The sequence below is a fragment of the Sorghum bicolor genome, chromosome 5 (genome assembly GCF_000003195.3).
Source record: "Sorghum bicolor cultivar BTx623 chromosome 5, Sorghum_bicolor_NCBIv3, whole genome shotgun sequence".
Taxonomy (NCBI): Eukaryota; Viridiplantae; Streptophyta; class Magnoliopsida; order Poales; family Poaceae; genus Sorghum; species Sorghum bicolor.
In genome coordinates this window covers 50657445-50682370 of record NC_012874.2, presented here as the reverse complement: position 1 = coordinate 50682370, position 24926 = coordinate 50657445, and the positions used below count along the sequence as shown (strand labels likewise).

Below are 24926 nucleotides of genomic sequence, written 5' to 3'. Positions count from 1 at the left end.
ATATTCAAAGCAAGGAGTGGGGATGAGAACAAGTCCTTAAGATAAGCAACAAGGTGAAGATGAATAGGATATAGTGTAGAAGGAAATATCAAGGTTTATAGAACAAGGATTTTATAACAATTTCAAAACCTTATGACGGCCAATTTCTAACTAGGCTTGCGTCCGACAGTCAACAAAGCTTTGATACCAATTTGTCACACCCATATTTTAAGAACAAAATAGGATGCATAAAAGACTCATATGTGCCCCAGGAATAGTCGCACACATAAGTAGACAAATCTCAAATGTACCATTGCAGTGTTTATTACATAGCGGAATATATATTGAATCACATAGTCTCATACAAAAATGATAGCATAAAGTAAACAACGCTCTCGACGGAAGCTCCACACAGGGACACTGTTGACTGGTTGACTCCAAACCTAGTACTCATAACGATAATCCTCATTCCAGTCATCTTCATTATCATAACCTGAGGTGTTGGGAAATTGCAAGAGTGAGCACATATCGTACTCAACAAGTATAACCAGGGGTTCATGAGGCTCAAATAGCTGACACTGGTTTGACTGCATTTAGCTTTTAATAGTGGATAGCATATTCATAATTAAATAGCAAATGCCAAGGTAGCATAGATAATCCACTAATCACATGATCAAGTGTAAGCATAATTAATCTCATAGCATAAACGATAATCAAATGAACATAACAACTTAATAAGCTCATCGTCGGCGCAGCAAGAACCCCCAAGGCCGCTCATAACCGTGAGCACGGCTAGTATACCAGTTTTACACTCTGCAGAGGTTGTACATCTTTACCCATGAGTCATGATTTACCCTTTCGCCCGAGGTAGCCAGTCTCTTAACCCCCTTCCTAGGGAGGTCGGCAGGGATCACTATGAAGCCTTTCAAAAGTTCGTCTAACATGTTAGGGCCGCAAGGTTTCCTTTGCGCGCAGATATAGATACCCCCTTCCAAATGGCACAATGACGCGCAGCCTATACACATAAGGACAGGGGCTCGCACTATACCCAAAACGGTTCAGCCCCTCCGCCCTTTCGGGTAACCTCTAACAAGCTAGAAAAGTGCTTCATACTGAGCTAAAGCCAGAGCCATTATAGCCCTCATGGTTGCACTGTTGTCCCGGTCATACAGTTATTTGTCATTCTTTTATGTTCATTGCATAGCTATTAATCATCTTACAAGATCATGGATTATTTCAAGCACTAGCACATCTACAACAAATGCATATCAAGTAGGTAGCAAGGAATACAGGTAACAATCATCTATGATTTTGCTAAGGTCGACAAGGTGATAGCATGCATATGATATATATATATGTGTAGTTAATAGTGAATAGGTAACAAGGATGATCCCAAGTTATACTTGCCTTGACCAAAGCTCTCCTGAGCCCGCTGGTCTTCAAAAGCTTGGTCTTGATCACCAACGTACAACTCACCGTCTATTCCCAAACATCAATCAACAACACGCAATCCAATGGAGACAATCATACACAAAGCAAACAAGGTATAATTAGAACATTACACCAAACAGTGGTAAAACAAATATAAAAGTTTATCAAAATATTCTACGCAGCGCTACGATCACACAAACGTAAAGTTCACGAAAATCGGAATTAAAACGTGAAAGATATGAATTTTCTAAGATTTCCTATAAAGAAATAATTAATTAAATGCTACTGCAGAATTAAAAAGTTTCAAAACAGTAAACTAATATTTCTAACATGTAGAGATCGTAAATACGAATCCAACGGAATTTGAATGGACAAAAACGGAGTTATAATGAATATTTTATGAGCAAAACCAAACCAGTGGCAAAACTGTAATTAGCCGAAAACGTATTTGGCCTTAACCAAACGTAAATACGCTTTCAACACAAGGAAACGTAATTTGTTCCAGGGCGCCAGGGACCGCGGGGTAATTAACCAATCTTTCCAGGGACTCTTTACGAATTCTCGCAATGAAAGGGTATCTTCTAATCCTGGCCCTTGATCTTGGATCCGACGGTTCACGAGCTTCCAGGACCAAATCACGGTGGCGCCGGCCACCAGGGGCATTCCGGTGCGGCGGTGGCCATGCGAGCCGCCGGAAAGCTCGCCGGAGAATGTTGACTTCTCGTTTCCGAGCACGGTTTCAAGAAATAAAAACACCGGCGGAAAGAGGAGCTCGCCGCGGACTCACCTAACCACTTAGCGGGCGTCGGGGATGGCTTAGGATGGTCCGGCCGCGAGGAGACGAGGAAGAAACTTCCTGCACGTTACGGCGTGATCCAACTTCGACGAATTCGGTAGCTAGGGTTCAATTTCAGCGGCGCGGTGGGAAAACGGGATGCGGGCGAGGCTAGAGATATTTATAGGGCTCGGAAAGGCAAGTTATCCCGGGGTTTTCGGGATTGGGAAGATTGGGCTCGGTTCTGTTTCGCTCCCAACCGAAACCTACCAGGCTACGGCAGGGAAGAAGAAAGGCGCTGCGCGCTGGGCCCCGCGCGTCAGCCAAAGGGAGGGAGAGAAGGGCGCGGGTGAGCTGCCCAACTGGGCCGCCGCGGATGGGCCAAGGTGGGGAAAAGTAAGCAGGCCGGAGAGGGGCTGGGCCGAGGGAGTGAGGGGGGTTTCGGCTGGGTTTTTTTTCAAAAATCTTTTCTGTTTTCTTTTTCCAAACATTTTTCAACTAGAGTTTTGTGTGCAAAATAAATTCTCATAAAAAAAACAACAAGCATAGAATAAAATGTGCTCCAACATGAATGCAACAACATGTTTCTAAAACTTGTGATAAATTTTATTTTCCACAAAATTATTTAAGTGCTAAATTTAAATGCTCTCAAAAATACTTAATTAAATCAAATTAAATCCTATTAATCCGAAATCAAATTTTGGGTGTTACACGTTCTTTCGACTAACCCAAACATTATTTAGGTAATTTAACCAAACAACAAACATATGGATGTAGCCTGTGATTGAGTTTGTTTGACCTAGTAGTGTGGCCACATAGCAAACTATGTTGCACCTTCTCCACAGTATCCTCCCATTGTTGGTGGTGGGGTGGCGGTGATGGTGAAGGAGGGCCCGTGTTCTTGTGATTAGGTAAAGTGGAGTATGGACCATTGCAGAGTACGTCCTGTGCACCTGCACCTTTGTTGTTCTCGTCCTCTTTGTCATCCTTATAATCACTACTAACTTCCATTTCTAAATCAAAGATATGGTCCTGGTAGTAGATGTACTCCGTATATGGATGAATAGGTCTGGGATCTACCCACCTAATAAACCCACAGTTTTCTTCAGACCAGGAAGCCTACAATAAGTATGTCACATAAGTTGTAGTCCAAAAGAGTAATATATTGAAGCAGAAAAAATTATTAATTTACCCATACTCATGGGCATTTAAAGAAAGGAAAAAGTCTACATAACCCCCTCAACTATATATGGTGGACTACTTCACCCCCTAAACTATAAAACCGAATTTTCTACCCCGTAAACTTTCTAAAACTGGTCAAATAACCCTCTCAAGCGGTTTTGGATGGTGGTTTTTCTACAGTGACGGTGGTTTTGTCTTTTTTTTAATTGATTTCCAATGAATCTTTGGAAAACCATAGTAAATCATAGAAAATAAAAAAACAAAAATCTAATTTTGTTGGACTCCAAATGAGTAGATCTACATAGTAAACATATACTATGGTATGCTTTAGTACACAGTTTTTATCGTAGCTTTTAGATCTATGATTTTCTGTAATTAATTAGAATAATTTATAGATCTAACAAAAACTTTGTCCTAAAACATACCTTATATGTTCACTGTGTAGATCTACTAATATGGAGTCCAACAAAATTAGATTTTTCATTTTATAATTTTTCTGTGATTTACTATGAGTTTTCAAAGATTCAACAAAAATAAATAAAAAAAGAAAAGACAAAATCACCATTGTTGACGGTCGATAACGTCAACTTTTATTAGAACTTTAAACCCGAAGGAGAACATGAATAAACACTAGTATTGGGTTTAAACTAACAATTTTCATGAGTTTTGCATATTCTGTATTTTCTAGGGTGAATTTCATGAAAGCTGCAAAGAGGGATTCTAGTGCAAAATAAACATGAAACTTATCCGCCACGGCGACATCGCAATCGAGACGTGGGAAGGATCCAGAAGACACCGGAAGCAACCGGGGGGCAGCAGCTGCCAATTGGGGCCGGCCGGCACCACCGTAGCGCCGGCTGGTGAATACTAGCATGGGCGCGGTCGCGAAGGAGGTGACCCTTGTGTCTTAATACCCTCATTAGTTGATGCCTCTTTACATGTGATTATGATATAGGGTTAGCTCAACAATGATTTCTAGATATAATTGCACTAATTAGAGTTATTCATTGATGTAGAATTGTCTTAGATCCAACTCCCTAATTTATCCAATGGCTAACTATGATTATGACTAGTAGATGCTTTGATGATTATCCTTAATTATGATACTTGATGATTATGTTATCAACCATATTTATCCATATTTACCTTGTGACCTCTGCCTATTATGAGTAGATTATATGACATTGGTAATATCATTTATTCATCCTATATACTTTCTTATCAATATAATAGATTATAGTTTAACACATAGCCTTCCCAGTGGTATAAATATAAATCGACAACCTAGATACTTCCATAGTTAAAATGCTATAATAGTATAATTATCTGTCTGCTTGCAGAACCCATTTAGTGTATAATTATATTCATATCTTTTATTCTCTGCCTAGTTGCAGTAGAACATGTGAATCTATAGTTATTCCTTAGTAATATAATTAGGGATGACAACCTTTATGCTTAGGAATGTTAGAGTGGCTAGTTGCTAATTGACAAGTTAATTATTTACCGTGCATTTCTGGTGTTGTTGCTAGAGGTAGGGTTTATCTCTATTTTTAGTGATGACGGTAGTAAGTGTCAACAACCATCACTGTAGCAAAACCACCATCTAAAACCGTTTGAGGGGGTTATTTGATCGGTTTTACAAAGTTCAGGGGGTAGAAAATCTTGTTTTATAGCTCAGGGGCTGAAGTAGTCCACCCTATATAGTTGAAGGAGTTATGTAGACTTTTTTCTTTGAAGAAACGATGACCTCCATCTATTCCCTCGGTGTACATCTACACTAAGCAGTCCTCACCATGCCTGGATTTTGGCCACTGTTCTTTGCAGTCAGTGTATCCTCTTAGTGGTGCTTCTTTGGTGAAATCACTTTTGCTCTCAATTGGGAACCTCTCATATTGTGTTTCCTCAAAGATCTTGGGACCAAGAGAACCCTCCCATAGAATTGCAGTTCCATTCGTCCCCTAGGAGCTCCTCGACATCGCCACCAACCATGCCTCAGATAAGGAGACAGTCGGAGCCATTTTTTAGAATAGCTCTAGCAAGGGCAAGCAGAGTGATGACGGTGGTGAGAGCACATCCAACCATCCCCACGAGGACAATCGAGGTGGCGAGGCAGCGACTGAGCATGGCACGGCTGGCCACGTCGGCATGGCACCATGGCGCAGGGATGAGGAGCGTCAGGCGGAAGCGGACACCTGAACCGGTGGCTCGGCACGTTGGGGCGGCTCTAGCTGTCAGGGACCGAGGCACCGAGGTCGAGCTGCACCCGCACGGGCGAGCGATCGAGGCACCGCCGGTGATCGGAGGATGGGCAGCCAGACATGAGGGAGGTTGGAGGTGCGGCAGTCGGAGGACGGGCCGGGCCTGGGCGGGCGCGTGGCCTTGGCGGGCACACAGCCTGAGCAGGCGCACGTTCGAGGCACCGCCAGGGCCGAAGCCCGTGAGAGGGAGGGCGGTCGGGGACGGCGGCCGAGCAGGCACGCGACCAGGACACCGGGACCGGGCGTGCGGGAGGGTGGCGACTGCTGTGAACAAAGGAAGAGATATAGGCCCATAGGTCAGAGGGCTTGGCGCCAAGATCTTTGGCGCAAGCATGACGCCAAGATGTGTGGCGTCAAGACCCTCCAGTCAGCACCACCTCCCGCTACCTTGGCGCTAAAGTGCGCCAAGCCTAGGGTCTAGATGCAGAATTCATACCTCCAAGGACATATTTGAAAAAAAAAATCAAAAAAGTGCTAAAAACAAAAAAGATGGACGTGCAAGCTATCATGTGTCATACCCCACTAAATACCACATCATCTACCTAACTAACTAGAAATGGTCACCAAGCGGGGAATGCACAGCTTCATCGACCTATCGATCTTTCTTCACTGGCAGGCGCAACCTCTTGGGCACCAAGAAGTTGTGGGCAGCCTCAGCTCCACCCAAGATGAAATACTTCTCGCTGGCAATGCTCTGAAGGACGATATGGATATCAGAAAGGAGGAAGAGGCACGGCTTGCAATAGAAAAAAGTCTATATAACCTCACAAACTATCTAGGATGGAATACTTCATTCCCTGAACTTATTTCGCATGTATTACTACAATTAAACATTGAGTTTTGTATGTTTATTTAGATCAGTTTACGAAAACTGATCTAAATAGACATATGTTTATTTTCATATGTAGCTCTTGTTTATTTAGATCAGTTTAGGCAACAAACTGAGTAAGATTTAGTTTATGATTTCATTAGTTAGTCCATCGAATGATCTAAATTTTAGTAAGAATAAGTTCTGTTACTATTTAAAAATCTTTGTTTTGTGAAGAGATACCAAGGTTCAAAGACATGTAATGTTATATTCATTATTTATTTTATGAGTTTATGATTTGCTTAGTTAGTTTATCAATTGATCTAGATTTTAGTATAAATAAGTTTTGTTACTAATTAAAATTATATCTTGGTAAAATCTTTGTTTCGTGCAGCCAAGGTTCAAAGACCTGTAATGTTATATTTTATTTATTTATTTTATGAGAAAAATACCAATGAAAAATAGAGGAAAAACTGGTTGGAAACAGAAAAAACAAGGAAAAAACAGAAACCAAATAATAAAAAATGCAAAATAATTACCAGAAAAATAGAAAACCAAAAAAATGAAATACAATGGAAAAATTGAGGTAAAATAAAGGCATGAAGGGCTGCACTTTTACATCAGGAATGCTTGAGTTTGTCAAATTCAATTTAGATCCTTTTACATTTTTCTATCATGACCTTTTCCTTCTCTTATATTTTCTTTTTCTGATCTTTTTCGTAAACCACGAACAGAGGCTGCCGATCTCGGTACTATAGTCCTATCCAGACTCTGTAAGCCCAAGAAGGGGCGGAAAAAATATTACGAAAAAATATGGCAGATTTTTTTTAATTATTAGTTGTAGATTTAAAATGAATTCATATTAGACCTAGGGTGCCTACAAATTGGTACGAGTTTAGATCCACGCCTGCCGAAAGTGAAACTGCTCTCTATGGTGCTCTCTAGGGTCTTGTTTACTTCTAAAAAATTTTGCAAAATATGAACATTTCGTTTGTATTTGACAAATATTGTCCAATCATAAACTAATTAGGTTCAAAAGATTCATCTCGCAAATTACAGATAAACTATATAATTAGTTTTTTATCTATATTTAATGCTCCACGCAACATTCGATGTGATGAAAAATGTGAAAAATTTTGTAAAATATTTTAGGAATTAAACAAGGGCTAGGAGTGCTCCGAAAAAACGAGCGGGTGTCTTTGTTTGAACGGTTAAGAGCCCGGCCGAAAGCCAAGCCGGCGGCTGGGCGGCGACAGGCCTCGACCTTATCTGGGTACGTGCGTACTACGCGCCAATGCAAGCAACGTTGGAGATCGCGACGAACGAACAGACGCATGGCACGGATCGCAAGGGAACGGTACGGTGTGTGCAGTCCAGGTCCAGCCATCGACGACGACGACGAGCCGAGCGCACCACTCGTTGGCGAACGGCCGCCCCGCGCCCCGCCTGCGGCGGTCAAACAAACGCGCGCGCCGCCCTAGCCCCATGGTGGTGGCCGGGGCAAACCCGTCCAACCAACCACCGCACCACCCCCGTCTCGCCTGCCACGTGCACGCCTCACGTCCGCGCGTGTATATGAATATATAAACATACTCAAACTGATAAACAAGTATGAATACATACACAATTTAGTTTATTGAAGATGAGAGTAACTACACGTACGTGTACAAAGGAATTTCCATATATATATATATATATATATATATATATATATATATATATATCACACACACACACACAATCCTTCCACGCCGCGTCGCACGCACATCTACCGGTCCCCTCCATCTCTCGGCACCACGCCGCACAGGGTGTCCCGCCCCCGGCCCTTCCGGCCGGCCAGCCGCCATGAGGAAGCCGACGACGAGGAGCGGCCCCAACAAGCATGGCAGCTGCGGCGGCGGTGATCGTAGGGTGGCCACGCTACCGGCGAAGCAGAAGGCGGCCGTGTCCGGCGGCCACCGTGGCGTCGCCGTCGGCGCGTTCGACTGCCTCCCCGACGACCTCGTGCTCGCCGTGTTAGCGGGGCTCGCGGCGCGCGCCGGGTGCCCCGCCGACCTCGCTGCGGCGGCGCTACCGTGAGTAGCTAGCATAGCATGTCTCTGCTCCCGTGCTCCGTTCCTCCGTTGCTGATTCTGCCCGTCGGCGTCGCCTCCTGTGCTGAGTCTGTGCTTCTCCTCCTCCTGTGTTGGCCGGCATGCAGGTGCAGGAGGTTCCGCGATCTCGCGGCGCACCCCGCGGTGCTGTCGCGTGCGTCGGCGGCGGCCGTCGCCGTGCCCGCGGGGAGGTGGTCGGATGCGGCGCACCAGTTCTTGCGGCGGTGCGCGGCCGCCGGCAACCTCCACGCCTGCTACTTCCTCGGCATGGTAACCGACCGACCGAACGACGACGACGACGACCACCGCTCTCTTCTGCTTCTTGGAAGTGGAACGAAACCCATTCATTCCTCTGTTTCCTCTGCCAGGTGCGGTTCTACTGCGTCGGGGGCAGGGCGACGGGGGCGGCGCTGCTGGCGCGCGCGGCGGCGGGCGGGCACGCGGCGGCGCTGTACGCGCTCGCCGTGGTGCAGTTCAACGGCAGCGGCGGAGTCAAGGCGGACAAGGACCCGCGCGCGGGGGTGGCGCTGTGCGCGCGCGCCGCGTGGCTCGGCCACGTCCCGGCGCTCCGCGAGCTCGGCCACTGCATCCAGGACGGCTACGGCGCGCGCCGCGACGCCGCCACCGGACGCCGCTTCCTGCTCCACGCCGCCGCGCGCGAGTTCCTCGTCTCCTCGTCGCACACGCACCGCCGAAACGGCCAAGAAGAAGAAGACGCTGCCAGTAGGTTCATGGTGGAGTGGTGGGCGCTGGCCGCTGCCAAGACAGGAGGAGAAGGCGACGGCGATGCCGACGTGCGCCTGTGCTCGCACCCGCGGTGCGGTCGGAGGGAGACGCGGCGGCACGAGTTCCGGCGGTGCTCCGCGTGCGGGTCCGCCGTCTACTGCTCGCGCGAGTGCCAGGCGCTGGATTGGAAGCGCGTGCACCGTGGCCAGTGCGCGGCCGCCGCTAGCCGGTGGCTCGCCGCCGGGAACGCGCAGTGAGCTAGCGACGCGAACGTCGCGCATGTACATAGCTTGTGAATAGTGGTAATAGTACTAGACTAGATAGCGTGCCACTCTACATGTTGCCATGTTGGTAGCTTTTATTACTTCTTGCATAGACTTGAGGTTAATTAAACTAGCTATATATATATAGCTAGGCGTGCTTGCATTTCTTTTGTAAATTTTGGATCAATCAGTTGTTAGGGATATATAGTGATTAGAGTTGCTTGGATTTTAGTGGTGGCACAACAAATGTTAGCAGATGTTGCTGCTAGTGATGGGCAAATGTTAGCAGTTGTTAGGCTCTTTTGAGAATGTGATGCTAGTATATATGTTGTCTGTGCCAGTTAGGCAAGGCATGCCGTCGGCGTGGTAGTAGGGTATTCTTCTGTCCGTCGTGTTTAAAAAAAAAAGATGAAAAGTTTTGCATAGTGTCTTCTACCGTCATGCGGCTTTTGCTTTGTGTACGTTGTCGCCTAGACTCCAAGAATCAGCTGAAAATACAAGGATTCAGGCTGAGCAAGGGACTTGAACCTAAATGATTAGCACCCAAAGAGCCTTACCAAGCTACTCTTTCTGTTTCAAAATATAAAGCGCGCATGTATTCCAAATTTCAAACTTCATCATAACATTTGACTAATTAGTCTAATCATATGAAAAACTTGTGCCACAAAGTAGTTGTGTTAGATTTGTATTTCTGAAATACTCTCTGATGCTTTTGTTGCAACAACGATATAGCTAGTAAGAGATATTTGGTGCAAACTGAGCATATAACTCTGCTAGTTAGCTTCATTTGTATGGGCGTAATGGATTCATTTCATAATTTAACAGTGTTATTCTTTTGGCACTAGACGATGTTTTCTGTCGACCTCAACAACACGCCAGCGGTGACTTTACTAAGTTCAAAATCAGCGAGCTTAGTTTTCAGATGTACTCATATATAGAATATGGTGCGTATGTGTAAATTCATAGCGGTGAGTTGTGCTGTCACACCCGGTTTTAAAGAACAAAACCAAGTAAGCCATATGTGTGCCCAGGAAATCCACACATATAACCACAGAAAGAAATACTATCAGAAAACAATGTTATATAGCGGAAACATACATATAATAGACACTTACATCAGAGTATCGCAGAATGATAACTAATCTTTAGGCTCAATCTTCACAGGGACGGTTGACTGGGGTAACATATGCCTAGCACTTCTTGTATCCTGAGAACATCCTTCATGATTCCATCGCTCTTCTGATCAACTCTTACTAGTAAACTGAAGTGGTGGGAAATAGCAAGAGTGAGCACATATCGTACTCAACAAGTATAACCAGGGGTTCATGAGGCTCAAATAGCTAACACTGGTTTGACTGCATTTAGCTTTTAATAGTAGATAGCATGTTCATAATTATATAACAAATGTCAAGGTAGCATAGATAATCCATTAATCACATGATCAAGTGTAAGCATAATTAATTCATAGCATAAACGATAATCAAATGAACATAACAACTTAATAAGCTCATCGTCGGCGCAGCAAGAACCCCCAAGGCCGCTCATAACCGTGAGCACGGCTAGTATACCAGTTTTACACTCTGCAGAGGTTGTACATCTTTACCCATGAGTCATGATTTACCCTTTCGCCCGAGGCCCGTCGACCTCTTAACCCACTACCAAGGAAGGTCGGCAGGGATCACTATGAAGCCTTTCAAAAGTTCGTCTAACATGTTAGGGCCGCAAGGTTTCCTTTGCGCGTAGATATAGAGCCCCCCTTCCGATGGCACAATGACTCGCAGCCTATACACATACAGACAGAGGCCACACTATACCCAAAACGGTTCAGCCCCTCCGCTCTTTCGGGTAACCTCTAACAAGCTAGAAAAGTGCTTCATACTGAGCTAAAGCCAGAGCCATTGTAGCCCTCATGGTTGCACTGTTGTCCCGGTGATCACTTACAGACAAGATCTCATACAGTTATCAGTCATTCTTTTATGTTCATTGCATAGCTATTAATCATCTTACAAGATCATGGATTATATCAAGCACTAGCACATCTATACCAAATGCATATCAAGTAGGTAGCAAGGAATACAGGTAACAATCATCTATGATTTTGCTATGGTCGACAAGGTGATAGCATGCATATGATATATATATGTAGTTATAAGTGGATAGGTAACAAGGATGATCCTAAGTTATACTTGCCTTAAGCACTTGCTCAATTCTCACATCATCAGCTTTTGGTCATCACCTTCTTCGACGCTCACAATCGGTTCTCGTCTACTCGTAGCAAGCACCACGCATAGACAAACATACAAGCAACAAATAAAAGCAACTAAGAACAATACACCATATGAGAGAAAAGAGCGTACTAAAATAGAATCAGCGCTACAAGATCACAAGAAGCACCGGAACCAAGCCTATCGTTAAACCAATTGATTAACACTAGTTTTATAATTTAAAAGAGAAGCTTATATATTTGACTTATATAAGTAAACAAAATAATATAGAAGTTATTAATTAAGATTAATGTTAAAATATTTATTTTCAAAGGTCAAGTTAAAACTAATCTTATTTTATTCATAAATATTTAGATATCATTTATGCCAATTCAACACTAACATATAGTTTCGGCCGACGCGATCGCACGCAATGAGAACCGAATGAAAACCCTAGATTATTTTTTTTAATTGGAAAGCTATTAAATAAATATTAATCAGTTTACATTTAAATTAATAAATTCACTCCGCACTTTTGTATAGGTCACACCAATTGAAAACTAAGTAACTTGATCAGGGAAAAAAACAAAGTTAAATAGATAAATGACATCTATTCTATGGCCGGCAGCAAACTGGTGATTACCTCGTCTTGTTCCTCTAGGAGCAGATCGTGTTCTTCCTCTGATGGATGTGAGATTCAGCCAGGGATAAGAAAAGGCAAGGGCCGAGTAGTTGGCCAAACTCACCCTTAAAGGGCGACTTCGATCAGACAGCTAGGCGTGCGGGTCATGACTTGTGGAGTGTTGACAGAACAGATCAAGACATGATGCGAGATTTTACGAAACAACACAGCAGCTGCACATATAGGAGCTCGGGGTCATGTATACCATACAAACAAGATAGAGACAGAGAAGGTTCATGCGCAAGTGCTCACCATGTCTCTTAGGACAACATTAAGGTCATGCGGCTGAGCCAACGTAGAGCAGAAATTGAGCGTGTGCTTCATGTAGTCTAGCTCACGTGATGATGGAGATCAGTAGTGCACATGGTTCTCATCATAGATACATCCACGGAGCAACGACAGCAGTGCTTTTCTCCAAGATATATTGTTGTTAGGCTCATCTACGATCAGAGGAAAGAAGAAAGTCAGGCATGGCTGAACCAATGGGCATAGAGGATCAAGATGCATCTTACCAGATAAGATGACCAGAACTTTCCCAAGATCAACGATGGCTTCTTGGAGCAGACAAGATGGGCAACGATGGTTCTAGTGGTAGCTGTAACCTCCATACAACTCGGTGTAGTGCAGGGGAGGTCTGTACGAACAGATCACGGCGGCGGTAGACACGAGGCTGGGTGTTAGGGGCAGCCGGCGGCGCTCGCTGCTAGCGATGAAAAGGACACGACGATGGCGTTGACAACTAGCTAGGGCAACAGAAGCTTGCTATTTATAGATGGATACTCACGGCATGATGGAGTTGGTGTCCTTGCATGCATGACACAAAATGGGCTTGGTTATTTGCTTTGTGGATCATTACGTCAAAACATAGACCCAAAGAAACCACAAAAGAATAGATATAGGACAAGTACCATCGTGAGAGAGGATCATATGAGCCTTCATCGATGCAACAATAAAAGAGCAAAAATGTTTGGCCAACAGTGATTTAGGGCCAAGATTAATTATTTTCGAAATTAATAAATTTTGAGATTAAAATAATTCCAGAAAAGTCCAAAATTGATTTTTAAGCCCTGAAAAATACTTCGAAGGGTCCAAAAATTTAGGAAAAATTCTTAGAGACATTCTAGAACATGAGGAGCCCAAATAAGATATCCAGACCTCATGAAAAGATATTTAGGAGCATAAAAAAAATTAGATTATGCTCGTAGAAAGGTGAGAAAGAATTTTAGAAAAATGTGGAAAAATTTCCGAGAAGTTTTTAATAGGTCGGTTGATGGAAGATGAACTCAAAGGAATGATTTAGAGTAGAATAAAGGGATATCGAAAAATTTAGATGAAAGATTAAGATTAAGAAAGTAGAGGCTCGATTATAGAAAATGATAGAGAGACATCAGATATAGATCAACGACTTACTAAGCGCGCTCTAAAACTGTACCCACGCATGACGCAAAGTCAAACAAAAAAACAAGCATCATATCACATCACATCAAGCAAAGACTCATCAAATTAAATTTAGAAAATTTAAAGAATGATATATTTCATATAACTAATTGACGCTATTTCAAACTAATGTTGGAAATTTTCCAGATATCAAAATATTTATTTAATTAGTGTTTTCTAAGAACAATCTAAAATTGAAAATTTTGGGGTGTGACAATTCTACCCCACTTAACAAGAATCTCGTCCCGAGATTCGAAGAGACTAGAGATAATGATAGAGTTGGTCATCAAGTTTGTTTTGAGACTTTTGACGAGATATGATTTAGGGACCAAGGATTAACAATATTTGACAAAGATGTCGAACTTTGATTCTCAAGATTAATTTGGGATTTATGACAAGATCAAAGGATTAAAGATTAGCAAGAAAGATCATTGAGGGTTAAAAAGATAGTTAAAGATTGATCATCAGGCCTTCACATTATGAGGTTTGTGGTAAATGATTATAAATTAGAAAAGATCGATAAAGAGAACGAAGATTGGTTCTTTAAGGTTATTTTGAGCTCTATGATGAGAGATGATAAAATGATTGTAGATTGATAAAAGATAACTAGAAAATATTGTTTGATAATAAGAAACACAAAGATCGATAACAAGAAAAGTACACTGGAAAGATGAAGTTGACCTTTAGGTCATTATATTATCAGTTAAACGGTCAAAGGGCAAAGGCTAAAAAGTGTATAAGAAGATGAGGATTGACGATAGAAAAGATAAAGTTTGATATACAATTAAGATATACAAGAAGGATAAGATTGGACATTAAATTTTCATGTCTTGAAACTTGAGATAGATGATGGTAGCAGACGCTACCCCACTTAACAAAGGCCTTGCTTGACTCTAAAAAAAACTTCTATATTATCCTTTGTTTGGAGTAATCTTGAGTACTTGCTTCCAGAGGTTACAAACTTAAACAATGCACCAAGCAACACAACAAGCAAGATAAACATGCACCACATCATCGAAACTACGTGTCCTTCTGTTCAACTGGTAGGCATCCTAAAGAGTGGATTATAGAGATGAATGGTCATCGTGAATTTGAATAAGGTGAGATCAGAAAATTAGTAAATCGAAGACAAAAAGAATCAAGGAGATAAGAAGTAATAGCTCAAAGGAAGCTATCAAGGAGGAGATACAACGGGACAAGGATTGAGTAATAATCAAAATCAAAGAATCAAGGATAATAAAACATTTTTATAGCAAGTTAGACTTTTCTAATCGACCAGTTCTACCTAGGCATACGTCCTACAGTCAACACTGCTCTGATACCAATCTGTCACACCCGGTTTTAAAGAACAAAACCAAGTAAGCCATATGTGTGCCCAGGAAGTCCACACATATAACCACAGAAAGGAATAGTATCAGAAAACAATGTTATATAGCGGAAACATACATATAATAGACACTTACATCAGAGTATCGCAGAATGATAACTAATCTTTAGGCTCAATCTTCACAGGGACGGTTGACTGGGGTAACATATGCCTAGCACTTCTTGTATCCTGAGAACATCCTTCATGATTCCATCGCTCTTCTGATCAACTCTTACTAGTAAAGTGAAGTGGTGGGAAATAGCAAGAGTGAGCACATATCGTACTCAACAAGTATAACCAGGGGTTCATGAGGCTCAAATAGCTAACACTGGTTTGACTGCATTTAGCTTTTAATAGTGGATAGCATGTTCATAATTATATAACAAATGTCAAGGTAGCATAGATAATCCATTAATCACATGATTAAGTGTAAGCATAATTAATTTATAGCATAAACAATAATCAAATGAACATAACAACTTAATAAGCTCATCGTCGGCGCAGCAAGAACCCCCAAGGCCGCTCATAACCGTGAGCACGGCTAGTACACCAGTTTTACACTCTGCAGAGGTTGTACATCTTTACCCATGAGTCATGATTTACCCTTTCGCCCGAGGCCCGTCGACCTCTTAACCCACTACCAAGGAAGGTCGGCAGGGATCACTATGAAGCCTTTCAAAAGTTCGTCTAACATGTTAGGGCCGCAAGGTTTCCTTTGCGCGTAGATATAGAGCCCCCCTTCCGATGGCACAATGACTCGCAGCCTATACACATACAGACAGAGGCCACACTATACCCAAAACGGTTCAGCCCCTCCGCCCTTTCGGGTAACCTCTAACAAGCTAGAAAAGTGCTTCATACTGAGCTAAAGCCAGAGCCATTGTAGCCCTCATGGTTGCACTGTTGTCCCGGTGATCACTTACAGACAAGATCTCATACAGTTATCAGTCATTCTTTTATGTTCATTGCATAGCTATTAATCATCTTACAAGATCATGGATTATATCAAGCACTAGCACATCTATACCAAATGCATATCAAGTAGGTAGCAAGGAATACAGGTAACAATCATCTATGATTTTGCTATGGTCAACAAGGTGATAGCATGCATATGATATATATATGTAGTTATAAGTGGATAGGTAACAAGGATGATCCTAAGTTATACTTGCCTTAAGCACTTGCTCAATTCTCACATCATCAGCTTTTGGTCATCACCTTCTTCGACGCTCACAATCGGTTCTCGTCTACTCGTAGCAAGCACCACACATAGACAAACATACAAGCAACAAATAAAAGCAACTAAGAACAATACACCATATGAGAGAAAAGAGCGTACTAAAATAGAATCAGCGCTACAAGATCACAAGAAGCACCGGAACCAAGCCTATCGTTAAACCAATTGATTAACACTAGTTTTATAATTTAAAAGAGAAGCTTATATATTTGACTTATTTAAGTAAACAAAATAATATAGAAGTTATTAATTAAGATTAATGTTAAAATATTTATTTTCAAAGGTCAAGTTAAAACTAATCTTATTTTATTCATAAATATTTAGATATCATTTATGCCAATTCAACACTAACATATAGTTTCGGCCGACGCGATCGCACGCAATGAGAACCGAATGAAAACCCTAGATTATTTTTTTAATTGGAAAGCTATTAAATAAATATTAATCAGTTTACATTTAAATTAATAAATTCACTCCGCACTTTTGTATAGGTCACACCAATTGAAAACTAAGTAACTTGATCAGGGAAAAAAACAAAGTTAAATAGATAAATGACATCTATTCTATGGCCGGCAGCAAACTGGTGATTACCTCGTCTTGTTCCTCTAGGAGCAGATCGTGTTCTTCCTCTGATGGATGTGAGATTCAGCCAGGGATAAGAAAAGGCAAGGGCCGAGTAGTTGGCCAAACTCACCCTTAAAGGGCGACTTCGATCAGACAGCTAGGCGTGCGGGTCATGACTTGTGGAGTGTTGACAGAACAGATCAAGACATGATGCGAGATTTTACGAAACAACACAGCAGCTGCACATATAGGAGCTCGGGGTCATGTATACCATACAAACAAGATAGAGACAGAGAAGGTTCATGCGCAAGTGCTCACCATGTCTCTTAGGACAACATTAAGGTCATGCGGCTGAGCCAACGTAGAGCAGAAATTGAGCGTGTGCTTCATGTAGTCTAGCTCACGTGATGATGGAGATCAGTAGTGCACATGGTTCTCATCATAGATACATCCACGGAGCAACGACAGCAGTGCTTTTCTCCAAGATATATTGTTGTTAGGCTCATCTACGATCAGAGGAAAGAAGAAAGTCAGGCATGGCTGAACCAATGGGCATAGAGGATCAAGATGCATCTTACCAGATAAGATGACCAGAACTTTCCCAAGATCAACGATGGCTTCTTGGAGCAGACAAGATGGGCAACGATGGTTCTAGTGGTAGCTGTAACCTCCGTACAACCCGGTGTAGTGCAGGGGAGGTCTGTACGAACAGATCACGGCGGCGGTAGACACGAGGCTGGGTGTTAGGGGCAGCCGGCGGCGCTCGCTGCTAGCGATGAAAAGGACACGACGATGGCGTTGACAACTAGCTAGGGCAACAGAAGCTTGCTATTTATAGATGGATACTCACGGCATGATGGAGTTGGTGTCCTTGCATGCATGACACAAAATGGGCTTGGTTATTTGCTTTGTGGATCATTACGTCAAAACATAGACCCAAAGAAACCACAAAAGAATAGATATAGGACAAGTACCATCGTGAGAGAGGATCATATGAGCCTTCATCGATGCAACAATAAAAGAGCAAAAATGTTTGGCCAACAGTGATTTAGGGCCAAGATTAATTATTTTCGAAATTAATAAATTTTGAGATTAAAATAATTCCAGAAAAGTCCAAAATTGATTTTTAAGCCCCGAAAAATACTTCGAAGGGTCCAAAAATTTAGGAAAAATTCTTAGAGACATTCTAGAACATGAGGAGCCCAAATAAGATACCCAGACCTCATGAAAAGATATTTAGGAGCATAAAAAAATTAGATTATGCTCATAGAAAGGTGAGAAAGAATTTTAGAAAAAGGTGGAAAAATTTCCGAGAAGTTTTTAATAGGTCGGTTGATGGAAGATGAACTCAAAGGAATGATTTAGAGTAGAATAAAGGGATATCGAAAAATTTAGATGAAAGATTAAGATTAAGAAAGTAGAGGCTCGATTATAGAAAATGATAGAGAGACATCTAGATCAACGACTTACTAAGCGCGCTCTAAAACTGTACCCACGCATGACGCAAAGTCAAACAAAAAAACAAGCATCATATCACATCACATCAAGCAAAGACTCATCAAATTAAATTTAGAAAATTTAAAGAATGATATATTTCATATAACTAATTGACGCTATTTCAAACTAATGTTGGAAATTTTCCAGATATCAAAATATTTATTTAATTAGTGTTTTCTAAGAACAATCTAAAATTGAAAATTTTGGGGTGTGACATGTGCATTCATTTATATGACTGTCTATGTTTGTACTACAATTCCACGAATGGTGTCGTGCAACTCTAATGAACGAGTTGTCTGGTTTCTAGCCATAGCTTACAACAACTAATGTTAAACAAATATGACAAGTCATAAGAAAATTGTGATTAGAAGAAAAACACAATTCTGTAAACACTACTTTCGCAAAGAGGTAATCCTATGATCTCACCAAGACTTCTAACTATGTGTGATGCCTCCAATACGGCTCTCATAAAAGTGACAAGTGGCAATATACCTCACCTATGAGTCGGTCAGTTTGGCACGTTCCTGAATCATGATGTAGGATTGACCCAATACTGAAAGTTCTCTTTCAAATACTCATGCATCCTGCCACGTGGTGACATATATGGGCAATACAAATCCTATAAAATGGATTCAGAGGATTATTCAACAACATTGAAAAATTTCATTGGCTACGCGCTTGGTTTAACAATTTAAGATGTTGATGAATGCCAAACCAAGGGTTGATGGTACTCTGCTATTCAATTTTCCCTTTATATTCTGTATATGACAGTCACATGGCTAACAAAATGTACATGTGCTGCAACACGGTAAACAAATTTTCTCGCGAGAAAATTTTTGACAGATTACAGCCAAAGTTTTATAGATCTCAAAACCAACTACTCAATCTGCTCATATAGAAGGGTAAAAATGTTACATAGTTCATATAACAAGAATATACATTGCTCTTAGCTTAAATCTCATCACAAAAGATTATATTCTTAAACTGTAAATCCACTCATATGGTTGTATCATCTTCAGATGTTGAAGCTTAGCGTCTAGCTAAGACTTGAGTATTTCAAAGCATGCAACTGAAGAAGATTTATTTCTTAAAAGAAGATGAAAGAGTTCTTAGAAATTATCGATGGGGTTTCTATGAATCTTTTTATACTATTTCTCCCTAAAGATCTTCCTTTATCCTTTTGAAATCTCTAAACAATAATTGTATAATTTTTTTAAGTTATCAGACAACTTTTCTTTTTGATCATTTATTGATATATCAGAAGAGATCTTACCGAAGTTTAAAAAAAAGAGTGATCAACCCCTAATTCTGTGATGTTTTCTCCTTAGTCCTATTGCTTGTGGGCTCAACCCGTTAACGGTTTGAGGGCTGAAAATGCAGCCCACAATAACAATTGTCATCCTTTCGGTGGGCCTTGTTAGTCCTTACTCTTGGTCACCTCCGTCCATGCCAATGATAATGAGGTAACTAGTGTAAGATTTAATTAGACTTGGCATATGTAATGAACCATTTTGGTTTCCTTGCCAAGCACATCATATATATGCATTGCATCATGAAAACCTCTATTGCAAAAACACGGCAAATTTGCTCAGGGACAGAGAAATGTAGTATTTGACATAGAAATTTGTCCGATCTATAACTCTTATAAAGCTAAACCCCACTAGATGAATTCTCTCTTCATGCAAGGTGTCCACATCATTCCCCACTAAGTGACCCACTAAATATTCTATCTCTTTATGTAAGGTGTCCACATCATTCCCCACTAAGTCCATATCATCCCATATTAATTACAAAAAATGACCATGTCATCTATATCATGTGAAATACTTTAAATATTTAATCTATTAATATATAAGTCATGTACATACACTATTTGATTCATCACCAATTAATTCCTCTATAATGTAACCACATATTAGTTTTTGTTCTATTAGCTTAGCAATTTTTTACTAGATCTAATACAATAAAATACATGCAAGTCAAATTCATATGTATACATACATAATAGACTGAATATCATATAGTAATGCTATGTATATAATGATTTATTTTTAAGAAAATCCCGCAGCAACGCGCGCGGAATTCACCTAGTCTCACTACAAGAGATGTGTGGCTTTTTGACGTATTTAGTATGATGATGGGTCATTACGTCACTATATTAACTATTTTTTGACGTTATTTTCTAGGAATTTTGATTTAGTGACCTTTGAAAATTATACGTCATAATATATGTCATACACCTATTTCAAGTTCATTTAGTGACACTATTTTCTACGCCATCAGGCCTATTTTGTAGTGTCATGAGCCTTTGACAAAAACTTTGTGTCACAAAAATATTTATTGAATTATTTTAAATAATAATTCTGATGTTGGCATGCCTTGTTGCCACATCAGATTTTTTTAAAATTTTATTTCGGCCTCCATTCTAGTTGGGCCACCAATCTCTCATGGACTACAAATCCGACAAAAAGCTAAAAAATGTCGATTTAACATCGGAAGATTAGACATTAAAGATTGGTAACGGACCATCGGTCGCTATATCTCGTTTTGACCACAGACTGTCGGACTGTCTTTTAACGACCCACCGCATGTCGCTATGATTAACTCCATTCGCGTGCCAAATTGCCTTGCTTCCCGCCTGACCTTCTATCATGCACTATCAGAAAATCTTGTCTTTATCGAGTGCAATATTTTAGGCATTCGGCAAAAACGACAACATTATAAGCTGAAAACTTTAAATAAAACACTTAAATAATGCACTTATATTAAATAATGAAAGAAAGTTTTTTTGGAAAATAAGAAACTCAATTTAGCCCTTAATAAAAAAACGGCCGAAAAAAACGCATGATCCAAGCTTCATGCGCTTGGCTTGCTAAGGCCTGTGTGGCTCTCCGAAGCCCAACAATGGCCCAAACAGGAAACCCTAATGACCAAGCGACGTGAGCCATTGATCTGAGATGGATGGCTGAGATTTGACCAGCTTTAAAATGAGCTCATATAAAAGCCGGCCAAACCCTAGAGCCTCCAATCTCTTCACTCCCTCTCCTCTCCTCCTTACACACAGCAGCCACCAGAATAGGATTCCATGGAGAGATGAACGCATGGCGTGTCGGCGACCCGAGCGTGAGTGGCGATGGACGCGGGGAGGAGCGGTGGCGGCCAGCCCTTGGGTGTGAGGCGCCGGCTGAGGTGGCGGGGAGGAGCGGTGGCGGCCACCGTTGATGAAGCTGCTGCTCGCGACCGTCCGGCGCTTCGCGGTGGCGTGCAGAGGTGGCCATGGACGATGATGCGACGGTGGCCAGTGGAGATGGAGATTGGCATTGAGGTGACCTTCTGTCTTTGGCTGGAACTAGCAAATTGTTCATCCATGCGGGGAGATCCGAGGAGTTGTTCTGTCAAGATCTGAGGAGCAATAAAAACCATGCTAATTATTGCCTACTCATTTCTCAGGTCTGACTAAGCCTACCTTGACAGCTTGCATCCATCCTGCATTATAGGATACAAGGTACGTGTGCCTTCTGAAATTTCTTTAGATGGGTAATAGTTTTGTGAGTGCCGACAGACAAACATATAAACATAGATACAATCTTCCCCTGATGTCACACTAGAGTGACACCAAAACCCGCACACAATGATACTAGTACAACCAACCATGAATAATCTTGTCTATGCGTTGAGCAGTTTGGACTTATGTGTGGCAAGCAGTGTGGTGTTTCTTATATATTGTTGTATATACACTGCTTTCTAGTAGGGGGGATGTTCTACTGTTTTTACCAAATTTCACTAGATACGAAGTGTATGCTACACTATTGAAGCTATTACAGAGTATCCATGTTTTGATGATTCACTCAAGGACCTGTTTGTTATGTGCACTTTTCACTGAACATTTCTCTATAGTGATTTTTAGTATTATAGATCACACCCTTAGGCGTGTGGCACTCTCAATTAGTCAGTTAATTGTGCCGTGATTTTTAGTATTATAGATTCTAATGCCCAGTGTGCTGTTTTCCATTCTTTGCAACAGAATATGCCATATTTGGAGATGATAAAATCCACAAACTCAGAAAGTAAGTTTTTATTTTTTAATGTACTTAAGATAATGATCATTTGCGTATGAGATATATGTGATGAGCCTACTGTATATGTGTGTTGCCAGTGCTTAGTAGTTTCTGTATTGATCTAGTAATACTTCTCTTGATCAATGTGACATGCTAGATCAATGTGACACCAAAATCTGCACACACCATTATGATGAATAAAAGAAAATGAAGTTCACACGTGGATAGCTAAATAACTAAAATAGATATTGAGTAGTATTGGTCAAAATGGAACTTCAACTGTAGGATTGGCACTTCTCAGACCTTTCATTTTGTCATTTTATTGTGCTATTCAGCTTATTCACTTGCAGCAGATTACTGGATCATCTGCAGATGAGAGGCTCCATGGTGGAAGTAGAGTTGCATTGGATAGCGATGGAACGTTTGACGTTACATTTGGGCTATGGTGTAGTGGTTCTAGAGATATTTGGTATTCAATTGTATTGCACTTTAAAACTTGTGCTTCTGATATTACAATGATTTATGGAGATTACTTATTTGAATCTGGTTGTATGTTGTATGGCTGAATTGTATGTGGGCTGGATGTTGTATGGGGTGAATTGTGGGCTAAATTGTATTTTGCTTCTTGACGGCCTCCTGCGTGCCGTACGACGAGGTTGCGTATACAGGCAAGTTGTACCGTACGTGTACAGGCAAGTTGATGCTGGTGTACAGGCAAGTTCTATTTTCCCTTGCATTTAAATAGCTTTTCCTTTTAAATAGCTATTTTCCCTTACATTGAAATAGCTATTTTCACAATTATAGGAAACTCCCAAGTTTTGATCTACTGCCTGAAGAAGAGTATGGAGGTAAGACAGTGCTGCATTCTCCATTTTTAAATTTACTAATCCTACATTCTCCTTATTTTTTTTGAATCTTTCAAAATCAGAACATTGACAAGAATTATGTAGTCACTTTAATTTTTGAACACTATTATAGGCACATATAGCTCAGATCAACTGCAGGTATACGGCATATAGAGAACTATTGCTGAAACTATGTACTTATTTATCTAATTTAATTCAAACATCCATTTTGCCAGATATCCTTTGTCGCTGCAGCCCCACATTTTGCCAGATGAACATATATTGCTTAAATTAAGTGGACAACTTCTTACTAGATACCACATAGAAAACAACAGACGTGAGTCTTCTTTTAATAAACCTGATTTTTTCTTAATCTAGACAGTATTGAGTGATAACATGACCTATTATGCCGTGCTATTCTTGAGTGTTTTTTGGATTGAACTATAAAAAAATATCATTGTTCAGTTGTTTTCATGTGCATTCCTAAGATAAGCTCGTAGCGTTATATCGTATTATTATTTTTGTAGATATATTTTTTTCATTAACTGTTATATGTTGACCAGGGAGCTTGGTTCTGTCAAATAGATATGCATGAACCTAGAGCTAACTCTAATCTTTATATCTTTGACTAATTTGGCTACAGTTTGCTTCTTTCAGAGTGGTTAATAGTGTGGTCTAGAGGATGTCTCAGTGAAGTGAAAAGCCTCAGTAATGTTTAGGGGGTAGCTACAACTCTTTTTGTTAGCTTGATGAATATTCAAGATGTTGAAAGGGCTATGCTATTCGTCATTTTGGACATGTGATTTAGATGTAGCGTGATGTATATTGCTACATGGATGTGTGAGTTGACAATATAAATTTTTGCAACCTAGGATTTTGTCAAGATTGTGTTATTGTTGAGTCAGTGGGCTGAAAAACAACTACGAGCTATAGCATGCCAAATTTATTTTGTGACGTTTTTCTCCTTCCTGCCATGTCAGCAAGTCATCCTACGTGGCATTGCCTACATGGCAAAGTTAGGATTTAATGACACTAAACCAGTGTCATAAGATTATATGACACCGAAATCACACGTCATAAACTTATGACATTTAGCAAAACAGATGTCATAAATTCATTTTGTGACAGTGGCTTTTTGACATTACAGTTTATGTCACCTTGATGTTATAAAACTCAATTTGTGACATAAATTGCATATATTATGACATAATAGAATGTCAAAAAGCCACACACTTCTTGTAGTGTCTATATCTCTTATATAGATAAACCCTACTAGCTAATTCGCTTGACATGCAAAGCATCGGCATCATCATCCACTAGAGCATCCCACTAACTAATTCTCTTGCCATGCAAAACATCCACATCAACATCCACTAAATCATCCCACTAATACATTACCCCGCCATGCAAAGTGTTCACATCATTATCCACTAATAAATCGAACTAACACACATATCATTTATCCTGCATCTATGTTATTCACATTAGCAAACCACATCATTTTCTAACATATATTTAGTT

At 40.9% G+C, this 24926-nt stretch overlaps 1 protein-coding gene and 2 long non-coding RNA genes across 5 annotated transcripts; all 3 read left to right on the top strand.

The window, feature by feature from the left end:
• On the top strand, nt 8175–9938 carry LOC8068715 (F-box protein At1g67340). 2 transcript variants are annotated; one of them, XM_002450695.2, is made up of 3 exons: nt 8175–8508; nt 8634–8796; nt 8895–9938. In XM_002450695.2, exons 1-3 carry the CDS (start codon nt 8279–8281, stop codon nt 9507–9509), a joined length of 1008 nt encoding a protein of 335 aa, XP_002450740.1. In that variant the 5' UTR covers nt 8175–8278; the 3' UTR covers nt 9510–9938. The 2 variants fall into 2 exon arrangements, with proteins under 2 accessions (XP_002450740.1, XP_021316568.1); XM_021460893.1 differs by having other exon boundaries at nt 8396–8528; nt 8634–9938.
• Nucleotides 21535–23104, top strand: LOC110435311. Of its 2 annotated transcripts, none has more exons than XR_002452959.1 (4): nt 21535–21827; nt 21953–22007; nt 22527–22569; nt 22933–23104. It is a non-coding gene; the product is annotated as an uncharacterized LOC110435311 (long non-coding RNA). The 2 variants fall into 2 exon arrangements; XR_002452958.1 differs by having other exon boundaries at nt 22914–23104.
• Nucleotides 23359–24359, top strand: LOC110435312. The gene is made up of 2 exons (XR_002452960.1): nt 23359–23408; nt 24063–24359. It is a non-coding gene; the product is annotated as an uncharacterized LOC110435312 (long non-coding RNA).